We start from the raw sequence: 25,102 nt of genomic DNA on the forward strand, positions 1-25,102 counted from the left end.
TTATAGGTTACACTGAACTGCACAGGGTAATGTGTTTCCACTTGAGTAACTGGTAACTACTCATTGATGGTTCTATTTTTCCCATTTCTTAACTTAAATCATGCTTTTTGTGCACATTCTCATAAAGCATATTGTCAGCTGAGTATGAAAAGTGATTTTGCCTTCATTATAATCTTTTGTTTAATTATTTTTAATTGTTTGAAATAGCAGTTAAAAGATCATGTACTTTAAAAAAAAAATTGGAATGTTTTCACTGTCAAATGCTACATTCACAATTTAATTTTTCTTCACATTTAAATGCACCCGAATTATAACTAATGTTTCTCACCAAAATAAATTTTGTGCATAAATACTGGTAGCCTTGCAGTGTGCAAAACTTTTCCAGTTTCCAGTAGCATGATAAATGAGTTGAAAAAGGAATTGTGCTTTGTATTTTTCCTGACAATATTACTAAACTACTACAGACTTATATTCTAATGTTGTATACAGATAGTGCAGTATAATGCATTACTTTTATACCCAATTTGGTATGTATCAAAGCAGTGCAGTGTAGCATTGTATGATGAAAGGCCTAATGTTCTGACTTCCTAGTACAAGCAATAGACTTAAGAGTGGGGACCTTGGAAAATAGGTTCAACACATTGAAATTAGAAGTCAGATGTCTGACTCCTACTCTGCCCCATGTTATCCATCTGCTATAATGAGTAAAGTAGGGAAGGGTACAGAGCATTTCCAAATTCAGGTTGTAGCTCTGAAAACTGATTGGGCACTTCAATCATTCAACCCAACATGCCCGATTTCTAGGCAAAAAATGGGGTTTGAGCAGACCAATTTCCTGGTGCGATCTCCGATGAATGATCCCCTTTGGAAGTGCACCGGTTGCCAGATAGACCACTAACAACCTCCAAGTGCCGAGGGCGCCTGCCTAAAATAGGAGCCATGCCTCATGAAAATGCTAATCAAGGTCTTAATGCCTGTTTAAGAGTCCGATGCCAAATTTGGAAACAAACTGGTCTGAACATGTGTCACGCCTGCTTCACTTAAGCTTTTCAGGATCGATGGCAGCTTGACCAGCATTCCTTATAAGGACCACTTTAGGTCGCCGAAGAACTGGTAACTTTCAGTTTAATCACTTACCCTATTATGAAGCGAAGAGGATTAGGAATGATTTTCTTGGCTCCACAGCATTATTCCAGACCACTGCCTGTGGGCGAGCGAACTGCATGCTTCGGGTGCAGGTTTGCACTTGTGCAGCCCACTTAGTACAAGACCAATTTGCAGCTATTGTCTCCTATTGATTCTGGAGTATGGAGACTCTGGACCTCTGTAAACATCAGGAAGCAGAAATGCCCAAATCATAATCAGTGTTTGTTTTTGTCTTCTTTTATTCTTTGATACAGGTGGTCACTCTGCTGTGGTTCTCAGCATAAATTCCCGGGAAACGCACAATTACTTGAGTAGCTGATGTTTGCTCTGGATAAAGTGTTAAGACTCACCTCCATTTTATTTTGTTGTTCCTGGGGATGGGAGGAAGTGAGGCAGTGAGATGAACTCCATTGTGGTGATGGGACTGTGGGTAATCTTGCCTCCAATCGTTACTAAGTCTTCAATCAAGCATCAGCCTGTTAGAAGCACCCTTACAGAGAGAGTGGCATCACAATACGGAACCCTGAAGCTATCTCTGACATGCCAGGCACTGCATCTTCCTATGAATGAGCTCTACTGGGCTGGGGAACAAGCTGCCTTCAATATGTTATGTGAACGTCTCTCTCTTTCCCTTTTTGCATCCTGTTTGAGAAAAGAAAGGTACATTGCACATCATTTGCCACTTTCCCATATGGACATTTGCATTATTTCCATTCCAATGAGTGAATTTTTTCCATCTGAAAGATTTTCTGATGTGTTTTTAAAAGGATAAATAAGTTGTTAATCCTCACTTTGGTTGACAAGCATTATAGTTTGTTCAAACATACAGGAGTAAATTTTCATCCTTACTACATGCTATAGAACCTTCTACTCAATGGGATGGAAATCGAGTGGTTCTATAATAGGTGTTTCACTCCACTACCTGGCCCCTTCCATTGCAGGGAAAACAAAAATTTATCCCATGGTGTTGCAGCCCATTCCTATCCTTTTTTAAAAAAATTTGTTCTTGGGGTGTGGGCATCGCTGGCAAGGCCAGCATTTATTGTTCATTCCTAATTGCCCTTGAGCAGGTGGTGGTGAGCCACTGACAACTGAGTGACTTGATCGGCCACTTCAGAGGGCAGTTAAGAGTCAAGCACATTGGTGTGGGTCTGGGGGCCACATGTAGGCCAACTGCGTAAAGACAGCAGATTTTCTCCCCCTACACATCTTAGTGAATCAGATGAGTTTTTACAACAATCCAGTAGTTTCATGATCATTATTAATGAGACTAGCAATTTTTTTCCAGATTTGCTCATTAGTTGAATTCTAAATTTCTCCAGCTGCCGTGGTGGGATTTGAACTCGTGTCTGCGGAGCATTTGTCCAGGCCTCTGGATCTGTAGTCCAGTAATATTACCACTATGCCACCGTCTCCCTATTCCTATCCTGTAATTTTACATGAATTTTCATTGTGTTTCTCCAGTTTATTTCCTTTTTTTTAGCCTTTATCATCCCTAACGTATGATGTCACTTTTTGATCTCTTGTGCCTGTGAATTTGTCACTGCTGCTGGTGAGGTATTCACTCGATTAGATTATCCATTTTAGTTGACAGTCCAATTGGAAACAGTAAAGACTATAAGTTAATTGGCTGTAATGTTCTCTTGTCCCTTAGCACTTACTCAGCAATAACCTGTTCACCGATGCTCAGTTTGAGTTCTGTCAGAGCCACTGGACTCTGGACCTCATTACAGCCTTCGTCCAAAAATGGACAAAGCGCTGAATTCCAGAGGTGAGGTAAGAGTGACTGCCCTTGACGTGTGACATTAAGGAGCCCCAGTAAAATTGAAGTCAATGGGAATCGGGGAAAGCTCTTCACTGGTAGGTGTCATACCTATCACAAAGAAAAATGGTTGTGGTTATTGGATGGCAATCATCTCAGCCCCAGGATATTGCTGCAGGAGTTACTTAGGGTAGTGTCCTAGGCCCAACCACTTTCAGCTGCTTCATCAATGACCTTCACTCCATCTTAAGGTCAGAGTGGGGATGTTCACTGATAATTGCACAATGTTCAGCACCATTCAAGACTCCTCAGATACTGAAGCACTCCGTGTCCTATGCAGCAGAACCTGGACAACATTCAGGCTTGGGCTGATAAGTGGCAAGTAATATTCATGCCACATAAGTGCCAGGCAATGACCATCTCCAACAAGAGAGAATCTAACCATCTCCCCTTGATGTTCAATGGCATTACCATCACTGATTTCCCCCACTATCGCCATCCTGGGGGGGTTACCAATTGACCAGAAACTTAACTGGACCAGCCAGATAAATACTGTGTCCACCATCTGCAAGGCCGAAGTCAGGAGTGTGATGGAATACTCTCCACTTGCCTGGATGAGTGCAGCTCCAGCAACACTCAAGAAGCTCAACACCATCCAGGACAAAGCAGCCCGCTTGATCAGTACCCCATCCACCACCTTAAACATTCACTCCTTCCACCAGTGATGCACAGTGGCAGCAGTGTGTACCATCTACGAGATGCACTGCAGCAACTCATCCACCCTTCTTCGACAGCACCTTCCAAACCCATGACCTCTACCACCTAGAAGAACAAGAGCAGCAGATGCATGGGAACACCACCACCTACAAGTTCCCCTACGAGCTGCACACCATCCTGACTTGGAACTACACTGTTCCTTCATTGTCACTGGGTCAAAAGCCTAGAACTCCCTTCATAACAGCACTGTGGGTGTACCTGTTCCATGTGGACTGCAGTGGTTCAAGAAGGCAGCTCACCACCACCACCTTCTCAAGGGCAATTAGGGATGGGTAATAAATGCTGGACTTGCCACCAATGCTCACATCCCATGAAAGAATAAAAATAAAATTGGATTTCTATTAATATTATGGTCATGAGGTATAATACCCTAAATCTGTGATAGAAGTGCAATGTCACTGTTAACTTCCCTTTTGTTAAGATGGTTAACCTAACCACCTGTGTTTGAGTTCAGTTGTAATTGTCCCTGTAACCTTATCCCACCCTCCCTCTCTCTCTCTCTCTATCTGCCCCTCTCTCTCCGTCTGTCTCACATGGGATCAGTACAGTCTGATAATAAATCGCTGCCACTGGTAGTCTGGTCGCATTGCTGTAGTGAAAACCCCATTTGATATACTGTTTCTATTTGATGCCGTTTGTAATGGCTGTTACAACATCCTTTGCTGTACAAATCATCCATTTATCACAGCACTGTCAGGTGCCACAATGATAGGTTGATAGGGTGAGATGAAGTCTCATTTCATCTCAAGGAGGCTCATGTGGAGCATCTACACTGGCATAGACATCTTGGGCTGAATGGCCTTTTTTGTTGTGCTGTAAAATTTTATGTAATTGAGACTGAAATGACATCCGTGCAGAGTTACACACTTCAACTGGTAAATCATTGTTGATAAGGTTGTGCCCGAGAATGAATGGATCGGGGACATGTCTTCCTAATGTAGCTACTGAGAGTAAATCAGATATTATTCTGACAAAAATACTTGTGGACATTTTGGAACAAAAAGCTTTGTTATATCAGTTTGGGGAAGTGCTTTAAAGGCCATATTTGACTTAGTCATGGGCAAACGTGCTTTTCTCCTCAATTTATCTCCAAATCCTCTTGTCTTCTTGTTACCTGTTTGAGCTCGGAGTGTCACTAGTTGCAAACCATGGACGACTTCATAATGACCATTAATGTGACTGACTCTGTGTGGCTGACAAGGCTTTGTTGGATTGCTGACTTCTATCAGGTGCTTCACCTAGCAGCCCAGCTTTTGAAAACACATTCACACAAGGCCCTTTCAGAAATTCTGGGATTGGTGCATGTTGATCTTAAACATCTTCAATGTAGGTAGCTCAGTAGCAGACACAACTGAAATCTTATTACAAAGGCCTGGAATTGAACATCCTTGAAGCCTCTCCTCCTCCAAAACCAAAACTTTGTTCCTTTTCAAAAGCATAAGTATGTGGCAGAGCAAGAGGTGTCTCTAGGGCCAAGCTGTGCTGTACTTAGAACTTGACTCCAGTTTGGTAATTTCCGAACTTTTTTGATGATAGTGATTTCCACACCTTCGTATGTAAGGAGGGGAAAAAAAAGTGGGTACAATCCCCTCTGCAGAAGTTTACTCTCTATTAGCCAGTCAGTCTGCATCAAGAGCTGTCGAGGAGTTGTATAGCCCAGACTGCCATTACCCGCCTGAGGAGGAATCACAGTAACCATGCAAATCTAATAAGATATGAAAATGTACAGGTCAATAAAGATTATTCTACAAGGTGTACTAATGTAAAACATTCTCAATTAAGCTTTTTGTTTAGGAAACCACTGCACCCAGGAATCCAGTAATGCCTTTAAATGGATTATCTGAGGTTCTGTAACGACTAGCACTGAGTTTCAGGTTGTGGGATATTAGGTAGTTATTTGACACTGACTTGGGATTGTCTGGTTGTGAAACCAGTGCCCTTACAACTAAGTTATTGTGCGGCCTCTGATGGTATCTGAAAGGCTCAGTGTCCATTTTATTTTAACCACCTGGGCTCACAAACGCACTGTAATTTACCAGATACCAAATGTATTCAGTGTTTCAGTTTCAAATTGGCAATTAAAGCACTTTGTATGGTACTTGTTAAAAGGGTGCTTTTAGGTAATTCAAATGGTCAAGTGTTCAATTGAAAAAATTTAAAAGCACTTTTATTGATAAACACATTCACTCATTCACACTGGACAGTCTCTATAAACATGACCAAGCCACCATTGGATTTCCAACAGGAAAAATGCTTTTTGTATTCATTAAATGAGAGCTCTGCCTCACTGGTGCAGGGAGCGGCAGTTAATTGAAGACATTTCGGTTACCTGTGGGTCAAGAAAACCTGTTCATATGATGCACTCTGCAGTACAAGTGATACTGCACACAGCACAGATATGCCCACATGAATTGTATGATTGGTAAACTGAGTCTGTTATTTGTACATTGCTTTTGTACATAATTTCCCAGGTCACTTTTTTTTGGTAGTTATAGTAATGTTTGTAGACTGTTAGGCCTACTTGTTGCAACAAAAAGATGAACTCTGTATATTTATTTGTTTGGAGATGCTACTTATAATTGTTAACACAAATCTACGATCTGATTGAGCAGTGTAATCGATCATCATTTGATTATTTGTGTCTGTCTAATTTCAGTGCACAGGGGATATGTGCACATAAATGCCTGAATGCGGTACTTATTTTAACAGGATCTTTTCAATCTTTATATTTTGATTAATGCACTGTGCATAATTAATTTTTACAAGCTGTCAAACTAAGTAACGTGCTGTGTATTCGATCGCATTCAAAGGTATGCCTTTATGTGAACGTGAATGCACTTGAAATTTTGTTTAATAAACACATGGATCCAAACTGCACTCTACGTTGGTTCCTTACTGTATTTCACAGTATTGTGCAACTGTGGTTTTCCTTTTAATAACATTTAATATAGAAACCAAAAGACCTATTACTGCATTATAAAAATATTGGTTATTTGAGGATTCATATAACTAATAAATTCCTTTGAGGGATACATAATTGACCCATAAATATGCAATAACATGCGATGTTTGACAATAAATAAGTGTACACTTTGGATTAACACTTAAGCTTTAGTTGTTTGAGCACTTCTGATATTGGGGTTGAAGGTAATCAAACAAAAGGCAGTAGTCTTGAGTTATGTTTGTCAGTGTAATTTCTTGAAGACTATAATTCTCTCAGGTTATGCAATGGTGAAAACATTCCACGTTATTGTTACTTGCAAGGTTTAATTCAAAAAGGTTTTTATATTTTAAAGCAAAAGTTTCCCTGACACCTCAAGAAATCGTTTTTTGATAGATTATTTTTGTATTGTGTGTGTTGTGTGTCTATAAATATCAGTAAATCATCAGAGAAACTTTATCAGTACTGTAAGTGGTGGCAGGATAGTTCTTTTTGATCTGCTGAACAAGGGAGAAAACAGAGGAAAGATATTCCCAGCATATGTTGCAGCTGGTTGTATATTTGCAAAATCTAGAAAATCTGTTAAATAAATAATTATTTTGCTGAATTCTTTTTAATTTGTAGAGTGGTATAGTTTATATAGAACTGAGGTGTTAAAACTATGACATAAAACCTGGAAGTAGGAACCCTCTTGAAAAAAAAGGATCTCCTGCACCGTTAAAACTTTCAGTTGGTGATTTTAAAAATTCAGAGGCTAATATATATCTCATTTCAATACTTGCAAAATGATTGTTAGTTCAAAGCTTTTTGAGAAAAATGATTAGCATTTCAAGAATATGATGGGTGCATTGGACCATGGTTTTAAAGTGAACAATGCTTATTCTGTAAAACAAAAGTCTGTTCTAGAGCAGTGTACCAATTATGCATTCTAGTTGTGAGCAGAGCAGTTGAGTTCATATATGCCTTTAAAAGTCTGTGTTTCACAAAACTGTAGCAAGGATACAGAAACAAAGTTCCAACATCATTGATTTTAAGAAGTGTCTTAGCTGAGAAGTCAACCTTTTTGTGTATCGTATTGTATGGAGAGTGGCAGTCTTGTATATCATTTAGCCTATGAGCTTGAATATCAAGTCTTTGTCAGAGAAGAAACGCTGTGCTAGCAGCTTTGCTGTGGGATCATCCAACCAGTGAAATATAGGGAGCATCCAAGGATGGAATAATCAAAGAGAGGGACATTGTGCCCTCTAACCTCTGGTTCCAAGCAGCATTAGCAGAGGTCAGCCTGCTGGTCAACATGTGGCTTGGGAGCAACTGAGAGAGTCAGCAGGAGTGGGGGAGAGGGGAAGAGCATTTTATGTTTTAATATTAAGGGGAAATTTCAGGCATTTTGTTTTGAATTAAAAGCAGCAGTGGACATCTTACCCAGAGTTAACCTAAAATTGTTAGCAGTGTCAATCAGGTTTACAGTGTGGAACCTGCAAGAAGTGTCTGGGTCTGCTCGAAACAAACTTAGCTGTACACATCACATTCAACAGCATTCTTTAACTAAGGATTCCCAGTTTGTATCAAAAAAAAGCTATCACAAAATAAATCCAAACTCTTTTATTCACTTTATTTTAATATGCAATGTATTTTTTTTATTACATTAGAAAACTGGTATGATTTGGACTAATAATACACAAAAACTTTAACAGCTTACAGATAAAAGTAATAAAACACTAAGGTGCAGAAATAATCGGGTATAATTTACAAGCTTGGTTTATACAAGATGTCTGTTATTGTCACTTAACTTAGTTAAAAACAATAACCGGTAAGGTTACAGTCCTATAGAGAAAACAGATGCTCTATTTACATCACAGTAAAGCTGTGGTTAGGAAACCTCTTGGTTGATTTGCACGGGTCATCAGCATAGTTTAAAACTATAATAAAGGGTCTTAGATACATGATATTTAGTCACAGCAAGAAGAAATGAAATTCGCCAAATATAAAGTTCTATTCCACTACTAAATATCGGCTAAATCAAGGCTGGGGCTACGAGAAATGAATTGTGCTCAGAGGTGGTAGGCAATATTTCAGCTTAAATTCACACATTCTCTCATTCATGCATCAGTTTTCTCATATAGTTTAACTTTAGTTTTTTTTCTCTTTTTGAATTATCTTCCCCACTACACGCACCCCCCACCACCCCCCCCCCCCCCCCCCCAGCCCACAAAACCCTGTTTTATTGATGGTACTGACATACAAGTCCTGAGTGTCTTTTGATAAAGAAGTGGCAGTCTACACATAGGCACCTGGACAGTGAGTATTGGCAGGCAGTCTCATTGCAGGGCAGAAGACTTGGCCATGCTCGCCTTATTGCTATCCAGCAAAACCTGTAAACATAAGGCAGAGGATTGCCACTGCCAAACTCAGCTGGACAAAGGATAATGGAATCCAGAAAACCGCATCCCCATGAATTTTGATGGCTTCCTCTTGGGCTGATTGAAGTTTTCGAATGTGATAAGAGGTATTTCCAGGGTGCCACTGAGCCAAACAAAAACCCTGACTTAAATATAATAGTTGCATTGCCCTTTGAAATGTAAGCACTGCTTTAAACAGATAAACATTTGAGAGGAGTGTGAGCGATATCTGCGCAAACTTACATTTGTCTTTTTTAAATGAGCAATACTGGGCCAGATGTCCTTGGGAGGTTTTTGGGGTGAGCAGAACATGTGTCATCCATTAGTTATACCCCTGAACCCATTCCACTTTCTGGAGTCAAGGGCATTTGCAAACATCAAGCAAGCGACCACAACATTAATGACCCAATGGGGACTCCAACCTCTTGGAAATTGTGTATGTGGGGGAGGGGAGGGGGGGATGGTGGACACCAGGCTACAATGTCATGATTCCAGGTCAAAGAAATTTATGTGAATTGGCTCTTTTTTGTACGGCCCATTTTCATGCTGCATTGATCACTGGCAGGAGGGAAACCTCAGCCTTTTTAAATGTCTTTGCTGTCTCACCAACAATGGACACCAGGGATAACTTGTTGCTAAAGAGTGGGGGTGCAGGCAAACATGGGATGGACATCATATGATGTCATTTCTGCATCTGCCTTGAAATGGATCAGAAATTGTGATGGACAGATACCCAGTGTAATCAAGTTCTGTCCTCACCTGACCTGAATATGGCTTTATTGCACCTAAACAGTCAACGGACTCTGGGCCCTACTGCATTTGAATGATGCAAGTTCAGGCTTTAGCATGTCAGTCTATATTCATACTGTACTAATGTAAGATTTTCTATCTGTGGTGATGCATAAATTCCTAAGTGAACTGCACCAAGAAGTAGCAGGTCATCCAGCAGCTGTGATCACCTAGAAACTGAATGTCCTACAGGTGCTAATATTAACGGGTAATTTTAAAACTTTACCCTGCTAGCAGGGAACTGCCCCTTCCCCCTCACTCCTGAAGGTGCATATCAGAAACATGGGGGTGCACTGTTGATGATTTTTCAACCATTCAAATAAAAGTATCTGCCCCACATTACAAGACCTAATAAGCACAGCCTCTGTATTCATTACACTAGTTCAGTAAAGTACAGCTCACTGACCCTCATCAGAACTTTTGCTACAATTTATCAATAGCAAAAGGAAGGTTTGTAACGCAGAATCTGTAACATCAGGCTCTGGTCATGTAATTAAGTACCTGTTGTAATTCACTTACACTTTCATCTATTTTCGATTTCCATTCCACATATATTTTTATGTGCATTTTATGAATTTGCACTCCAGACACACAGAGCTTTGCCCCCACAACGATGTGAGGAATTTGGGCAATGAAGCTCCAGAGGCCATCAAGTTGCCTGAATTCCCTATATATGTTCTCTACTGTGTGCCCTGAAATGCAAATTCATAAAATGAGCTTTTAAAATATACTCAAACTCTATGAGAACAAAGGTCACAAAAGGCAGAAGTGTATAGCTTCGTCAGTCATCTTAAGCCTTCAGAAGACAGCTTACATATGAAAACTCAAAAAATCACTCCGCATCAAAATTAAAATAATTTACAAAGGCAAAACACATAACTGGGTATAGCTACAGAATTGAGAATAACATTTTATTGCATATATTTGGCTGGGAAAAATAACGAGAGAATTGTCCGTTTTTCTTTCTAAATTACAATCTGTTAAATTCTGTTAAAGTCACAGTCAGTTTTCCACTGGGCATTTCATGTATGTAATTTCATAAGCAAGGACTAAGAAATAGTAGCCTGTGACAACACACCTCCAGCAGTAAACTTTCTGCTTGTCAGGTAGCTAACACGCTACTTAAAGTAATTGTGTGTACATTTTGAAGAAAAAATGGCTCAGTAAAGTTTGAAAATAATAAATTCTACCAACCAACGTGGGAGCTCTGTTGTGAACAAACATGAGCATATATATATATGTAGAGGAGGATGGTCCTCACATATGTAAGGAAGGCAACAACAAGGCTGTGTGTCACGCACAAAGTCAACTACTTGGAGTAACTGGTTGAATGCCCTGAAAAAGCTGCATGATTGAAGACAACAAATGTGAGGTACAAATATCATTGTAAAGTAGCAGCACAGGACATATAGACATGAAGACAAATAGTACTTGCTGAAGGTATATGCAGAACAGACTACTGACAGAGAAACTGCAACGATGTAGCAAGTAAAGTAGAAATGAAATATGTAGGTTCAAGCATGATGGGAAAGAACATCTACTGGGTGAAAGAATTTTTAAACTATTGGGGTAGATATTATTTATGGTCCATTTTGGGGATCAACACTGACAGCATGCAGCCAAGGCTCAACCGAAATGGCCATGAATAACTGCTGTGAGCCAGCACCACCTCCATGGACAGCTCACTGTTTTTTTCTGTGCCCTAATTGGGACTGGCTGCTTCACTGACAATGGCCTGTATGTTTAGGTTTCTACAGTGGTCTCCCGTCGTACCTTGGTTAGGCCACTGCAGATCCGTAAAAGCCAGTCACAGCTTGTTAAAGCCAACTAGTCTTAAGAATTTAGCAAATAGGTCCTGAAAAGGGTGCAAGAACCTCATTTCACTATTGAAATAATGCCTGTGCGGATTTCAGGTGACCGCCAAAAAAGGGTCCTCACAAATTTAGCAGCCACCTGAATGCAGCTTGCTGGCGAAATCTGAATGAAGTCACAAACCAAAAATGGTTCAGGCCTGTCAATGCTCCACTCGCTTTTGCACCTCTATCAAGCAGAAGTCAAGGACAAGTCCCTACTGTCTCCTTGATGCTATGTAATGCATGTTTGCTTTCTAAAAGTACAGATGTTAGCATTGTTTAAAAAAAACAGAAAATGAAGTAACTCCAGCTTAGCAAGCATATTTCCCGATTCCGGTGTGCCTTACCCAAACAGCTGGCGACTACAGCACTGGTGATGACACATTTGTTCAATTTTCGCCTGTGGCAATGACAATGTGGAACAGAAAGCCATTCAAAACATAGAAATTTACTTGTCCATTGCCTTCATAGACAAGGTCTAGTTTGATTACAAGCATCACAGCCTAGGGGCTGAATTTACAGGCACCCTTTCCCAGTAGCAGGGATGTCTTGCTGCAATTATACAGGGCCACGGTGAGGCCACACCTGGAATATTGTGCACAGTTTTAGTCTCCTTATCTGAGGAAGGATGTTCTTGCTATAGAGGGAGTGCAGCGAAGGTGACTGATTCCTGGGATGGTGGGACTGACGTATGAGGAGAGATTCAGTTGGTTAGGATTATATTTGCCGGAGTTCAGAAGAGTGAGGGGGAATCTCATAGAAATCTATCAAATTCTAACAGGACTTGGCAGGGTAGATGCAGCAGGGATGTTCCCGATGGTGGGGGAGTCCAGAACCAGGGGTCATAGTCTAAGGATATGGGGTTAAACCTTTCAGGACTGAAATGAGGAGAAATTGCTTCACCCAAGAGAGTGGTGAGCTTGTGGAATTCGCTATCACAGAAAGCAGTTGAGGCCAAAACATTGTATGTTTTCGAGAAGGAGTTCGATATAGCTCTTGGGGACAAAAGGAAGCAAAGGATATGGGGGAAAGCGGGAACAGGTTACTGAGTTGGATGATCAGCCATGATCATAATGAATGGCCGAATGGCCTACCCCTGCTCCTATTTTCTATGTTTCCCCTGAAGTCAGGAATGGAGGCAGAGGGCCCCGCAAATACTGGCACCAGGCGCCTTTGTCAATTTTAAAGCACTGATCCCACTGCCAGCAATAATCACCAGGGTTGGGGAGGGAGTGGTGGTGGGATGGTTGTGGAGGGCAGGACAGGTATCCCACATTCGTCCCCACTGAGGCCAATGTAACTGGTTAAAATGTTTGTTTCGAGTTTATTGAAGGGAGAAGGTGGAATAGGAAAGGGGCGCACAGGTATGAGAAGCTATCAGTTTCTGATCAGCTAAAGAGGCAGATATGCCATGGAGATCCAGTCATGGCTGCCCCAAGGACTACCACGGCCAATAAGAAAGTGAGCGGAGCAAAGGGAGACTGGGCACTTGATAAGTGGGTGCTGCACAGGTGGCAGGGAGAATGGGCACTCAGCACCCAGGCTTTAAAGGGGGTTGGCCTCACCCCTGGCATTGCAGGACAGAAAAGCAGGGGACAAGACTACAAAAGAACAATTGGACAGCCACCTGCCCAGCAGGAAGGCTCCAGTCTATCAGATTTTGGGCCCAGTGGTGATGAGGGGCAACACCATTCATAGGAAAGCAGAACCCTGGGCATCAGGAAGACAATCGAGGCCAAACCCTCAACACAGGATTGACTGCCAAAGACAGAGCTACCTGAGATGACCAAGAACCAGTGCTGCAGGAGACTGTGACTCTTCAGGCAGATGGTCACAGAGATCAGTGACCTCATCCCAAAGGACTTCACATCTCACATCACTGGTCGCCATGCCCTGCCAAGTCACTGTGATCTTGAACTTCTTCGCTTCTGGCTCCTTCCAAGGATCAGCTGTGGCCCTTAGTGGCATCTCAAAAAATAGCTGCACACCACTGCATCTCACTGATGCCCTCTTTGCCAGAGCACATTTATCTAACAACAAACATGGCCTCGCAGGGACAAAGAGTATCGGGTTTTGCCTCTATTGCCATCAGGGCACCCAGCAATCACCAATTCAGATTCATCAACAGCAAGGGCTTCCTGTCCATCAATATCTAACTGGTCTGCAACCACAAGCACTTCCTGCATGTGTGCGCTTGCTTTCCTGGCAGCTGCTATGACTCCTTCATCCTCTGCCAGTTTAGGCTGCCTCCGATTTTCACTCCAACCTCCAAAACGCATGGATGGATCCTAGGGGACAGGGGCAAGCCTTTTAAGAGATGGCGACTGATCCATCCATGGGAGTCCCAGATAGAGGCACAGAGGTGATACATCCAACGCCACCCATTCAGCAGGGCAACCATTGAGCAGCCCATCAGGCTTCTGAAAATGCCATTCCTGAGCCTGGACTTGGGTGGTTCCCTCTAATGCCCTCTTGCAAGGGTCTTGGTCATTGTAGTGGACTACCGCACTCTGCAAAACCTAGCCTTCCAGAGAGATGGGGACTTTGTGAACTGTAAAAGCCTGGAAGCAGACAGCTCACTGGAGGTGGAGCAGGAGATAAGGGAGGAGGAAGAGGAGGCAGAGGGAGATGGCGTTGAACAGAGAGGTGACCCTGCTGCATGATAAGGTTGCTTCCTCCTGCCACAGTCTGGGAAAAAGAGCTCCCTCCTCTCCCTCACAGTCACCAGCAGTAGATCCAGATGAGCATTGATGAAGTGAGGGTCTGCCTTGCCCCAAGTGCCAGACCTCCAGCTCCCCTGTGATATTTCGCTTTCCGCTGGTGCAGTGGAAGGCTTTGGCACCAACTGCAGATCACTCCCTCATGACAACCAGCAGCCTCAGTGATAGCTGCCATGGGCTGTCTAAATGAGTCCCACAGTTCATCTGAACCACCTGCATTCCTGTCCCCACTATCTCTAAGTGGACAGGAAACCAGTCTCCATATCAAAGGCTCACCCATGTGAAAATATGATCTTTAATCAGTTTCCCACTGGAGGCGGGTTTCTGACCCAAAACAGACCCAGCTCCTGTTTCCTGCCTGTGAAAAATCAGCCCTAGGTATGTGCCTCTGATTTCTACCATCAAACGTAGCCTTTGATTAATGTTTATTGTTAACAGATTCGCAGCTGAAAGTAAAATGATTCATATTAAAAATTATTTTTTCTGAAAGAGGTTAATAACACTGGGCTGAATTTTACAGACCCCCCAACATCAAAGGTCGTGGCCAGGGGGGAGGAGGGGTGGGGGGGTGGCCGAAAAATGCCTCCCGGAGTGGGCCACCGCGCACCCCGACTCTGGGAAGGCCATTTAAATATATGAAGTAATTAAATTAAAATCAATGAATTAATGAGACCTACATTCCCACCGTCCATCCTGCTGGCTGACACTCCCGCGCCTTCGGATCCCCGTCCAGGGAACTGAGGCGGAACACTCGTGGGGAGGGGGAGGAGGTAAGTTTCTCAGTGTGGGAAGCGGGGTGGGGGAGCGGGATTATAGTCATCTCATTGGTGTAGGGGATTGTGGGAAGGGTAAGAGTTTAAAGTTTATGTACTTTGGGGGGCGGAAGGAAGGTCAGGTGGACAAGGTAAGTGTTTTTGGGGGGAGAAGGCAAGTCATTAATTTAATTGATATGGGGGGATGGGAGGGGACAGAATGAATGTTTTTTTTAAAATAAATGTCTCTTTAAATATTTAAATGGAATCGTAGGGCTTGAAGCCCTTTAAAAATAATGCTAGCGCCTGCGCAAAGGCAGCTGATGCCATCGCCAGGGACGGACAGCCCACCCCCTCCATGTCATCTGGGGGTGTGGTCTGCCCCGGCTACTTAAATGAGGCGCCGCAAGGAAGATTGCGGCGGCTCCACGACCTGCGGCCCGCATGAGCAGGCTGCCGTTGTTTTCGCCTGCCGCCGATTTCGGCAAGAGGCGTATAAATTTCAGCCCACTATTGTTAGATAAACACGACATTACCAAATACATTTCTACAGCACATTTATAGTCCTCAACTAAAGATCATAACTGAAATTTGTGTTGCATTTCTTTAAGATCAAGAATCTTTTAGAAATCTGAATATTCAATGGAAATTGAAGAGGAGCCTAGAAATTTTCTGCATAATTTTTGTTGCTTTAACGCCATGCAGAGGCTCCATAATATTTTTGTGATGGAAATCATGTCACTGAATATCGTGCTTGTACAGTGAGAGAACTCTAATCCTCAGCAATATTATTTGGCAATTAGCAATTTAGCAGGGAAAAGATTGATGCTAAAACATGTTGAAAGAACATGTTCTTTTATGTTCACTTTTACCTTCTGGTCCTGTGCTATGCAATTGGCCTCTTCCATCAATCAGGCTGGTCACAATCAAATCTTAATTGAGTTTGTTATAGAATTAGCCTGTGAAACTGTGTACCAGTTTTCAGGAATGCCACACCAAATCTGAAACCTGTAGTTGAGCAGAGTATCATAAATGTCTTTAAGGGGAAGCTAGATAAGCACAGGAGGGAGAGGGGAATAGAAGGATATGTTGCTCGGCCTAGATGAAGTAGGGTGGGAGGAGGCTTGTGTGGATAATGAACACTGGTATGGACCTGCTGGGCCAAATGGCCTGATACTATGTGGTAAAATACTATGTGTTGGAAGTGAGGACTATGAGTTGGCACAAATAATGGGCAATGTAAGGCACGGTAAATGGATGGAATTTCTTTTGACAAAATATACGCTAGGTTTCTGGAAGATTTACAAACACAGTTCCAATACTTTCCCATGCTATCAATTATATCTGCCAGATTCGAGTAATACTATCCAGAGCTGAGATAAATATATATTATGTATTTTTATCAATATAATAATAACCAGGGCAAGTGATTTGGTGGAATATGGCACCCCACAATAAATTCCACAAATTTCTAAATTGTGCTATTTCCTGCCAAAGTATTGCAACTTTGTACAAAAGATCTTGGAGCCAGTGAAAATGTCCATTTCTGACTAGATATGAGCAGTAACATATCACTTGCCCTAATAAGAAGCAACAATATGATTATGTTCTAAAACAGAAGCAAAATACTGCAAATCTGATACGGCAAATGCTGGAAACACTCAGCAGGTCACTGACCCAAAATGTTAACTTTGTTTCTCTCTCCAGAGATGCTGCCCAATTGCTGAATGTTCTTAATATCATTATGTTAACAGCTGAATAATATTGAGATAAATTGCTGATTAAAGACTCAGAAACAAAAAGAGTTCAGCCAAGTAGGTGCCATGTGATTCGGGATTAATCATCAATGCTGTACAGAAACACAAACCTATCCAAAAACTATTATTTGTAGTTCACTTTTTTTTTTCATTATTTTATATTTAATTATTCACCACTGAAATCATGCGAATCACGACAAATAATTTTTAAATATGGACTTCAAATAAAATTATACATAATTACATTTTCCTTGAAGTATAAAAGCACATCAACTATCTTACATCAAAACTGAAATTCTTTACCAATATCACTTGTCTGTATATCAAAGGTTGCCTGTGTATCAAAACCCTCTTTATTGTAGGTAAAACTATGTTACTGTTTTAGAGAATCTGTGGAATGACACAAGTTACAGTAAATGACAAGTATGTCTTGAATCTATGACTGAATGAACATTTTTTAAGAACCAATATCAATCTTGCATGGGAAAATACAAGCAGTGATTTTACCTTTAATGAACCAATACAATGACTGGGTCCAATTTTATTTCGAAGTGAATGGGTCTTGACCTAAGTTAAAATCAGGCCCATTGTGTTGTAGAAAATCATACATTGCTCCTGGAAAACACGAGTGCCTTGTTTAAATAGGGTGAGTAATGATAAAAACAGATGGCAATTGTCAAAATTGGATGGATACAGCAGAAGTTGCTGAGGCTACTATGATTTACGTTGATTTACTATGTAAATCTTTTTTCTTTGAGGGAGCACCATACACAAAACACTCACTGTCCTTATAATATAATCATAACTTAAAAGGGCAATCTAAAATGCCTCTGTTGTAATAAATATATATTTTTCTCTTTGTATTAGAGGTGCTTAAATTGTCATTTTTTGGCTGGACTGGATATTTGTAAATTGTGGCATATATCCACTAAAACAGGCATGATATTCTTGAAGATGTGTCCAGTTTATAGTGTCCAGGCTATAAGTAACACATTTAGCCAATTGACTATGGATGGCGGGGTGGGGGTGGGGGGGAATACAATTAAAAAACCTTCAGTATTGATCCAGGATCATAAAGCTACACTTCAATATGGAACAGCTGCTAGCTTTCTGCAGGTTATTTGAGGACCATGCAGGCCGTGTAGTTTTTTTTTGAATTGAAGTACTCAGTAGCAATGCTTCCGGTCTAGTACATAATGTTTAAGGAAATAAATATAAAAAGGGGAACGCTTCCCTTTTTGTGTTTTTATGTTCCAGTCTTCAGCTCCCATTCCTGTAAAACAAAATGAAAAAGTGAGAACAACCATTAGATGATTTCTAATTGTATAGATTCCTGTAATTTTTCAAAATCTCCTGAATAATACCATGTGAAAGCTACTTGGTCATTGAGCTCACAATCATGAACACTGGCCACGATCAATGTCCGAACTCACTCACGTGACGGTTTGGATTTTTCCAGTCCAAAGACAAGCTAACATTGTGAAATACAGTACATGATTAATTTGAGACATGACAGAATAAGTGTAGCATGCTTGAAAGAAACAGGTGGTTTTGGATGTATGGTTCCCAAAGCTCTCCAACACAGTAGGTTTACTCGCGCCATGACTGAACTTGCTGTAGGATAATTGAAAGAGACTAATTGCTTTAAGTCTATTCGTGTATCATGGGACTAGGCTGGAAGAATGAAAATTGGATGGACCTTGATTTTTTTTTTCTTGTCATCTCCATGTTTCTATGACCAACACCGGCAGTAGTGCAATGCTCGGTCTTACTGAAGAACCCTGAGACAACTTATCTACACCTGAAGATGTACACCATCTACTGGATAACAAACATTTATGGGGGCAAAGAAGATCCCAATGGCCCACACATCTCACTCTTGGACCTAAATTTAATGCGGGCAGTGGTGCCTCCGACAGCAGGCTGGAAAGCTGGGAGAAACCCTGCCTCAGCCATTTCTGGGAGTCTTGACCCGATTCTTTGCCCATCATCGAATTAACTGCCCTGACGTCAGTGCTCCCGTCCCTTTAAGGGCAGACAGCCTGACTCCAAGAGCTGCCGGCCAATTGGTAGGCTGGCAGGTCTTCAGTCGCAGCAGCGCTACGAGGAGTGCTGGCCATTGTTGGGACTGCACCCAACCCAGAGCACCATCATGGACGCTGCCCTGGAGCACAGGTGAGTGGGTCAGGCTCACCAGGGCCAGTCAGGCCGGCCCTGGTGTGGCAGGGGTGGTTGGGGGGGGGTGTGGCACTGCACCCCTGCCTCCCCTCCTGATTCTGTGGCCCCATCACTGCCTCACAACCTGCTCTCGTGGGGCACATTAAATTGCACCCTTGGTTTGGATTAAGAAATTGGTAGATGCAGAGGCTAATGAATGAGTCAAAGACAAATAACAGGGCATTCGCCGTCATTACTCCTCTGAAACTGCCAACAATTCCATGCACGGTAAAACACAGAAATCCAGAAGTTGCTGTCCATGATTCTATGCTTCTCCATAGGGTGTACTGTTGAGTTCCCCACAGTCTGTAATCGATTAAGATCATTGAACTGATGAGAACTTGCCCTTTTACACTATTAGTCTTGCTGTAAAAAAACCTAGAATAAGTTACATCTTGTTCAAGGAGGTGTAACTGGGTTTTTAGCAGTTAATAATTACTGCTGTGAAACCCACATTGGCCCTGGAAAACTAATTTTATATTTGTGGAATGTCAAATTTCTCCATTATGATTTTTTAAAATCCACATATTTTTAACATTTTTAACAAAATTTTTAATGATACTTCAGCTTCCAGCTTGATCCCACGTGGATGTCCCAATCATTTATTTCACTCTCTGTAAATTATATTCACAAAGTGACTCCTGACAATGCAGGGACCCGCTGATGTCATCAAAGTGCGCCAGGTTGCGCACATGCGCAGCTACATCTTGCCAGGACTAAGTGGCGCGTGCGCAGGATGACATCATCGCGCAGCGCCAACATCATTGCATATCTGCGCCGGGTCCATCTTCGCGCCTGCGCGATAAAGCGTCATCGGGTATCCAGCCCCCCACTCGGCTGGAGGAACTAGCTGAATGGGAGACTTTGAGGCTGGAGCTCGATCTCCGTCACTCGCTCCTGCCCCACTAGCCGCTCTCCCCCCTCGGCAATTCGCTCCAGGCCTCGATGCTTTCTCCCCTCAGTTGCTTGCTCCAGACCTTGCTGCTCCCCCCCAACTTCCCTGGCCGATTTTTCCCCGCTCGCGCCACCCCGCCCTCCGGCTGCTCGCCCCCCCCACCGGTGCTCCCACCCCGCCTTTCTCCTTTCAGCTACTTCCTTCTAAGACGGCCCCATCACTCCTTGCAGCCCGCCTTGCTTCTTCGGGCAGTGCGTGGGGTTGTTCAAACGTGGGAGTGGCCGAGAGGAGGGAAGCAGCGCAGCCTAGAGCGAGGGGCTGGAGGAGGGGGGAAGCAGTTGAACGAACAGCCAGAAAGTGGGGTGGCGCGAGAGGGGAACTATCGGCTAGAGGAGTGGATGGAGCAGCAAGGTCTGGAGCGAGCAGCTGACGGGGGATGGGAAGCAGCTGGTAGGGAGGAGGGGGAGAAAGTGAGTTACCAAAAGGGGAGAGCGGCTAATGGGGCGGGAGCTAGTCGCTGCGTTTGGGTGAAATCAGTCCTGGTCAGTTATATGAATGAATTGCCAGCACATTTTATACTCTGCCCGATTTTCTTTTCCATCGATCGGGGTGCCAATTCACTATCTTCCAATGGAAATTCAATCATAAAATTCCTTTTGTATTTAATAGGATTACTGGAATATTAAATGGATCTGAGGATTACAGTTAGTATCCTATAACTATATAGTAGCATATTACTGGGCTTCCACGCAACTTAATGTAAGGTTAGTTTGCTCGAACGATCTAGCCATAAGAATTTCCTGTGATAAATTGGGCAGCACCATCTTTAATACTGGCAGCTGCCTGGACGTCGCAGACATTGACATTCCAGTTGAAGAGCCTGCATTTACGCATGTGCTGCGCCACCTAGTGGTTATGTTGTCAGCAAACACAGCCTTATATTAGAAGGTGAAGGATAATCAGTGCATTTAACTTCCTGGTTTGCAGTCTGAGAATTCTGCAATATGATTGGCTGCTCAACCCTCTTGATGACATCACTGTTGCTGGGTGCCTAGAGACCCCCTTGGTTTGGCATCAGATTCAAACTAACGTCAGGAAAGGTGAAATCCACACCACAGAGATCGCGAGGTCTTTGTGGGCAGTTTTCTTCGAGGTCAATAATAAGCAGCAATGCTTTGCCGCTGATCATGAAATCAGAGTCAAAGCAAGCAGAGAATTGTGTGTTTTTTAATTGTACTATGAATTTTAAATGGTTCCTTTAGGATCGAGATATATGTTATTCATTAAGTCCTGCTTGCACCTGTATATGTGTTCCACTTGAGTTTAATCAAGCTACCCATCTGGCGATGGGGGGGAGGGGATGGCCATTTTAACCTAACCTGCCCAGTGGGAAACTGATAACAATGGATGGGGTGTAAAATGTGTGGCTGAGCCGATCCCATCAGTTTGCTGCCTGGTGGGTTAAATTAAAATTACTCGCCTCCCCCAATTTTCCTTCATCACGTCTTTTATAAGATGGCCTACTCCTGCTCCTATTTTCTATGTTTCTATGTTTAATTATCAAACAGAATGGAAGCCAAACTGCACTTTCTCACCGAAAGGAAAGAGATTGATAGAACATTTTAGCTGGGAAGGGACCCTGCTACATAAGAGAATGTGGTCGCCTAGTCGCTATGTTACTAGCAATCTAAAGGTCATGAGTTCAAATCCCAACACAGTAAGCTGTGAACCCAACTTCAATAAGTTGGGTAATTTGTCAGCTGGCATTAGAATAAAATCATAAAAGCTGTTGAGTTAGGAAGATGAAAACAGGAGGAGGCCATTTGGCACTTCATGCCTATTTGCTATTCAATGAGATCATGGCTGATCTGTATCTTAACTCCATCCACCTGCCTGGGCTTCATATCCCTTGTCTAGCAAAAATCTATCAATCTCAGATTTAAAATTATCAATTGAGCGAGCGTCTACTGCTTTTTGTGCAAGAACATTCCGCACTTTTACCACCCTTTATGTGTAAAAATCCAACTGGTTCACTAATGTCTTTTGGGAAAGGGAACCAGTCATCCCTTTCTGATTGGGCCTAAATGTAACTTCAGTTGACTCTTCGGGCTCGATACTAATCCCCCACATCAGGCGGGGGAGGATTGGTTAAAAATTAAAAATCGAAGAATGCATCCCTGACCCGCTAGGTATGTGCCTGCCGCTATGTTTACAACAGCAGACTTCGTCGCCCATCTTGGAGAGGTGAGACACTTCATTATTATATTTAAATTAGGTTCCCACAATGTAGTTAGAATCCTGATTTAAATGTAACATTTACCAGCTGGGTTTCCCAGGTCTCAGGAAACCTGGCAGCGAAAGAGAAGCGGGAGCACGCAGCTCCAGTAGATTAGTGTTTTTTACAGCACTCTTGTGGGCCAGGAGGAGCAGTTGTGCCCCTCAAGGAAGCATTCATAACCCTTCAGCCAATCATCACCTCTCCTCACTGCTGCGACCCGTGACCCCCACCTGCACCACAACCCAGCCAATCGTGAGCCTCCTGCCAGGCTCCAACCCCATTTGATCCTGAGGACTGATTCCAAGCCCTGATCTCTCCCTCTCTTGCTCCTGATTGCTGGACTCTGACCCCTCTACCACCACCAATCACCACACACCCCACCCCACCAAGCCCAGATATCTTCCAATTGCCAGGGAGGTCATCCTGTCAATCTGGCCCACTGCTGTGTAGGAAATAGTAATGAGGTCCTGCCATTAATGTTGTCAGTTTCTCCATGTCCCTGGGCCTTTCATGTTTTTCTCCCAATACTGCGCTCTCCCACTCCCTCCCCACAAATACTGGGGCCATAATGCCCTCAAGGCTACTACCAGTGGGTATTAATTACTGCTATGTCACCCACAGTCCGAGAACAAATTTCCTTTTGCTACAAAGTGTTGACCCTGAATTTCTGTGGGGGATCTCCTGTTGGAACTTTGGTGGAACTCTGGAGAAATGGCCTCAATGGCTGAAGACAACCTTTTTGCAAATTCAGGGCTCACTGTGTGATACTGTTCAACCCACACAAGATATATGCTGCTACAGAACATATCAGGACACATACACAGAGTTCTGCTTTCCATGATTTGAGAGCAGTGTGAATGTACAGTATAACTTCACATTGTGTATTCTCATGGAATTAATACCAGTAGTCGAAGTGCAAGACATGAGGCATCCCGGGCAAAATTGTGCTTTTTGTGCAATGTTTCCCAATTGCTAAGGCAGCACACCTGCTTACATTTCAGAAATTTGCAACAGAGTGTTTCTATGAATTGATGTGATAAGCAATGTTCTGTTAGTCTTGTGTACCTTGGCCTTCCTGCGCACGTGGCCTCGGCTTGGGGAAGAAACCATGGAAGTTGGTCTTCTTCCAAGAGCTGCTGCATTCACAGGCAGTGACGATGGCTCAGTGTCGCTTGTATCACAGCTAGAAACTGGAGAATTGTCCAGGGTGCGATGCATGAGCACAGGAGACTGGAAAGAACCATAAATAATGCAATAATTATTTCAAATTCAGAGGTTACCCCACCCATCCTGCCATGGATGCGCTTCACAAGCAGCCACCAATAAAAGGTGATTTAAAAAAAAGTTTCACGAGCAGCCAAAAGGAGTTGGAGTACTCCTCTCGACTTCTGAGGGTCGTTGTAGTCCTCTTTCGTTCCCTCTTCAACTGTTTTCTCCCACCAGAACTTGTCCAAAAGCTGCTGTCAGTGAGGCAGGTGACCCCAAATTGAATAGACTGAAATGGGTGAGCTGCCTGTGGAGGCAACTTGTCAAAGTTCTTACAATGAGGCCCGAGGGCTAAGTTCGGGTGAGTCTTGGGCCTCCTGCTTTGGGTAGGCACTGTGTGTGTGTTCTGTCAGTAACACACCTGAAAACGTGCCATAACGACCTTTTAGCCTGAAGCCGCTGTCGATTTTCCTTCTTTCCTGTTGCAAGGCTCGGTGTAATTTTATTCTAATGTGCCTTATTGCTTTTTCTTTTTTTCTGTCCAAGTTCATTTTGTCTATCAAATCCATCTCCTGCTCCCCTGACACTATTCCCACTAACCTTCCAACATCCCTTCCTGGTCCCCACGTTAGCCAATATTGTTAACTGTTCTATCTCTTCAGGTACTGTCCCTTTCTCCTTTAAATCTGCCTTCGTGACGCCTCTCCTCAAAAAAACTCTCGACTCCATCATCCTTGCAAACTACTGCCCCACCGCCAACTTTCCTTTCCTCTCCAAAGTCCTTAAACGTGTTGTCACCTCCAAAATCCATGCCTATCTTGCCTGTGATTCCATGTTTAACTCCCTCCAATCAGCTTCCTGCCCCTGCCACAGAACCGAAACAGCTATGATCAAAATCACAAATGACATCCAATGTGACTGTGACAAAGGTAAACTTTCCCTCTTCATCCTTCTCGACCTTACTGCAGCCCATGGTTAACTACATCATCCCCCTCCAATGTCTCTCCACTGTCATCCAGCTTGGGGAGGAGGGGTGGGGGAATGCACTCACCTGATTCCAGCGTTATCTATTTAATCGTAGCCAGAACATCACGTGCAATGGCAGCCCCCTCTTATTTTTTAATCTGCGTGCTGCCCCTCGGCAACATCATCCGAAAACACGTTACTTTCCACATGTACACTGATGACACTCAAATCTACCTCACCACCACTTCTCTTGACTCCTCCATTGTTGCTAAATTATCAGACTGCTTGTCCAACATCAAGTACTGGACAAGCAGAATTTCCTCCAATTAAATATTGAGAAGACCAAAGCCATTATCTTCAGCCCCTGCTACAAACTCCATTCCCTAGCTACTGACTCCATTCCTCTCCCTGGCTACTCTCTGAGGCTGAACCAGACTGTTCGCAACCTTGGTGTTACATTTGATCCCGAGATGAGCTACCGACAACATTGCCGCACCATCACCAAGACTGCCTATTTCCACTTCAGTACGATTGCCCCCTCCGCCTCTGCCTCAGCTCATCTGCTGCTGAAACCTTCATCCATGCCTTTGTTATCTCTAGACTTGACTATTCCAATGCAATCCCGGATGGCCTCCCACATACTA

General features: G+C 43.0%; 2 protein-coding genes across 3 annotated transcripts in view; one reads left to right on the forward strand and one right to left on the reverse strand.

Moving 5' to 3' along the window:
• The window catches only part of sorcs2 (sortilin-related VPS10 domain containing receptor 2), an 810,245-nt gene extending 803,692 nt beyond the window's left edge, over positions 1–6,553 (forward strand). For both annotated transcript variants that reach the window (XM_068040075.1, XM_068040081.1), the window contains exon 27: positions 1,401–6,553. In XM_068040075.1, coding sequence (XP_067896176.1) covers positions 1,401–1,465 — 65 coding nt within the window. In that variant the 3' untranslated portion in view covers positions 1,466–6,553. The remainder of the gene's footprint in view (positions 1–1,400) is intronic.
• Positions 6,554–8,805: 2,252 nt separating this feature from the next.
• Positions 8,806–25,102, reverse strand: part of afap1 (actin filament associated protein 1) — a 331,909-nt gene continuing 315,612 nt past the window's right edge. Inside the window, exons 16-17 of the mRNA XM_068040149.1 lie at positions 23,352–23,516; positions 8,806–18,169 (exon numbers count right to left, since the gene is read on the reverse strand). Coding sequence (XP_067896250.1) covers positions 18,143–18,169; positions 23,352–23,516 — 192 coding nt within the window. The 3' untranslated portion in view covers positions 8,806–18,142. The remainder of the gene's footprint in view (positions 18,170–23,351; positions 23,517–25,102) is intronic.

Source organism: Heterodontus francisci, chromosome 1 (assembly GCF_036365525.1).
Source record: "Heterodontus francisci isolate sHetFra1 chromosome 1, sHetFra1.hap1, whole genome shotgun sequence".
Lineage (NCBI taxonomy): Eukaryota > Metazoa > Chordata > Chondrichthyes > Heterodontiformes > Heterodontidae > Heterodontus > Heterodontus francisci.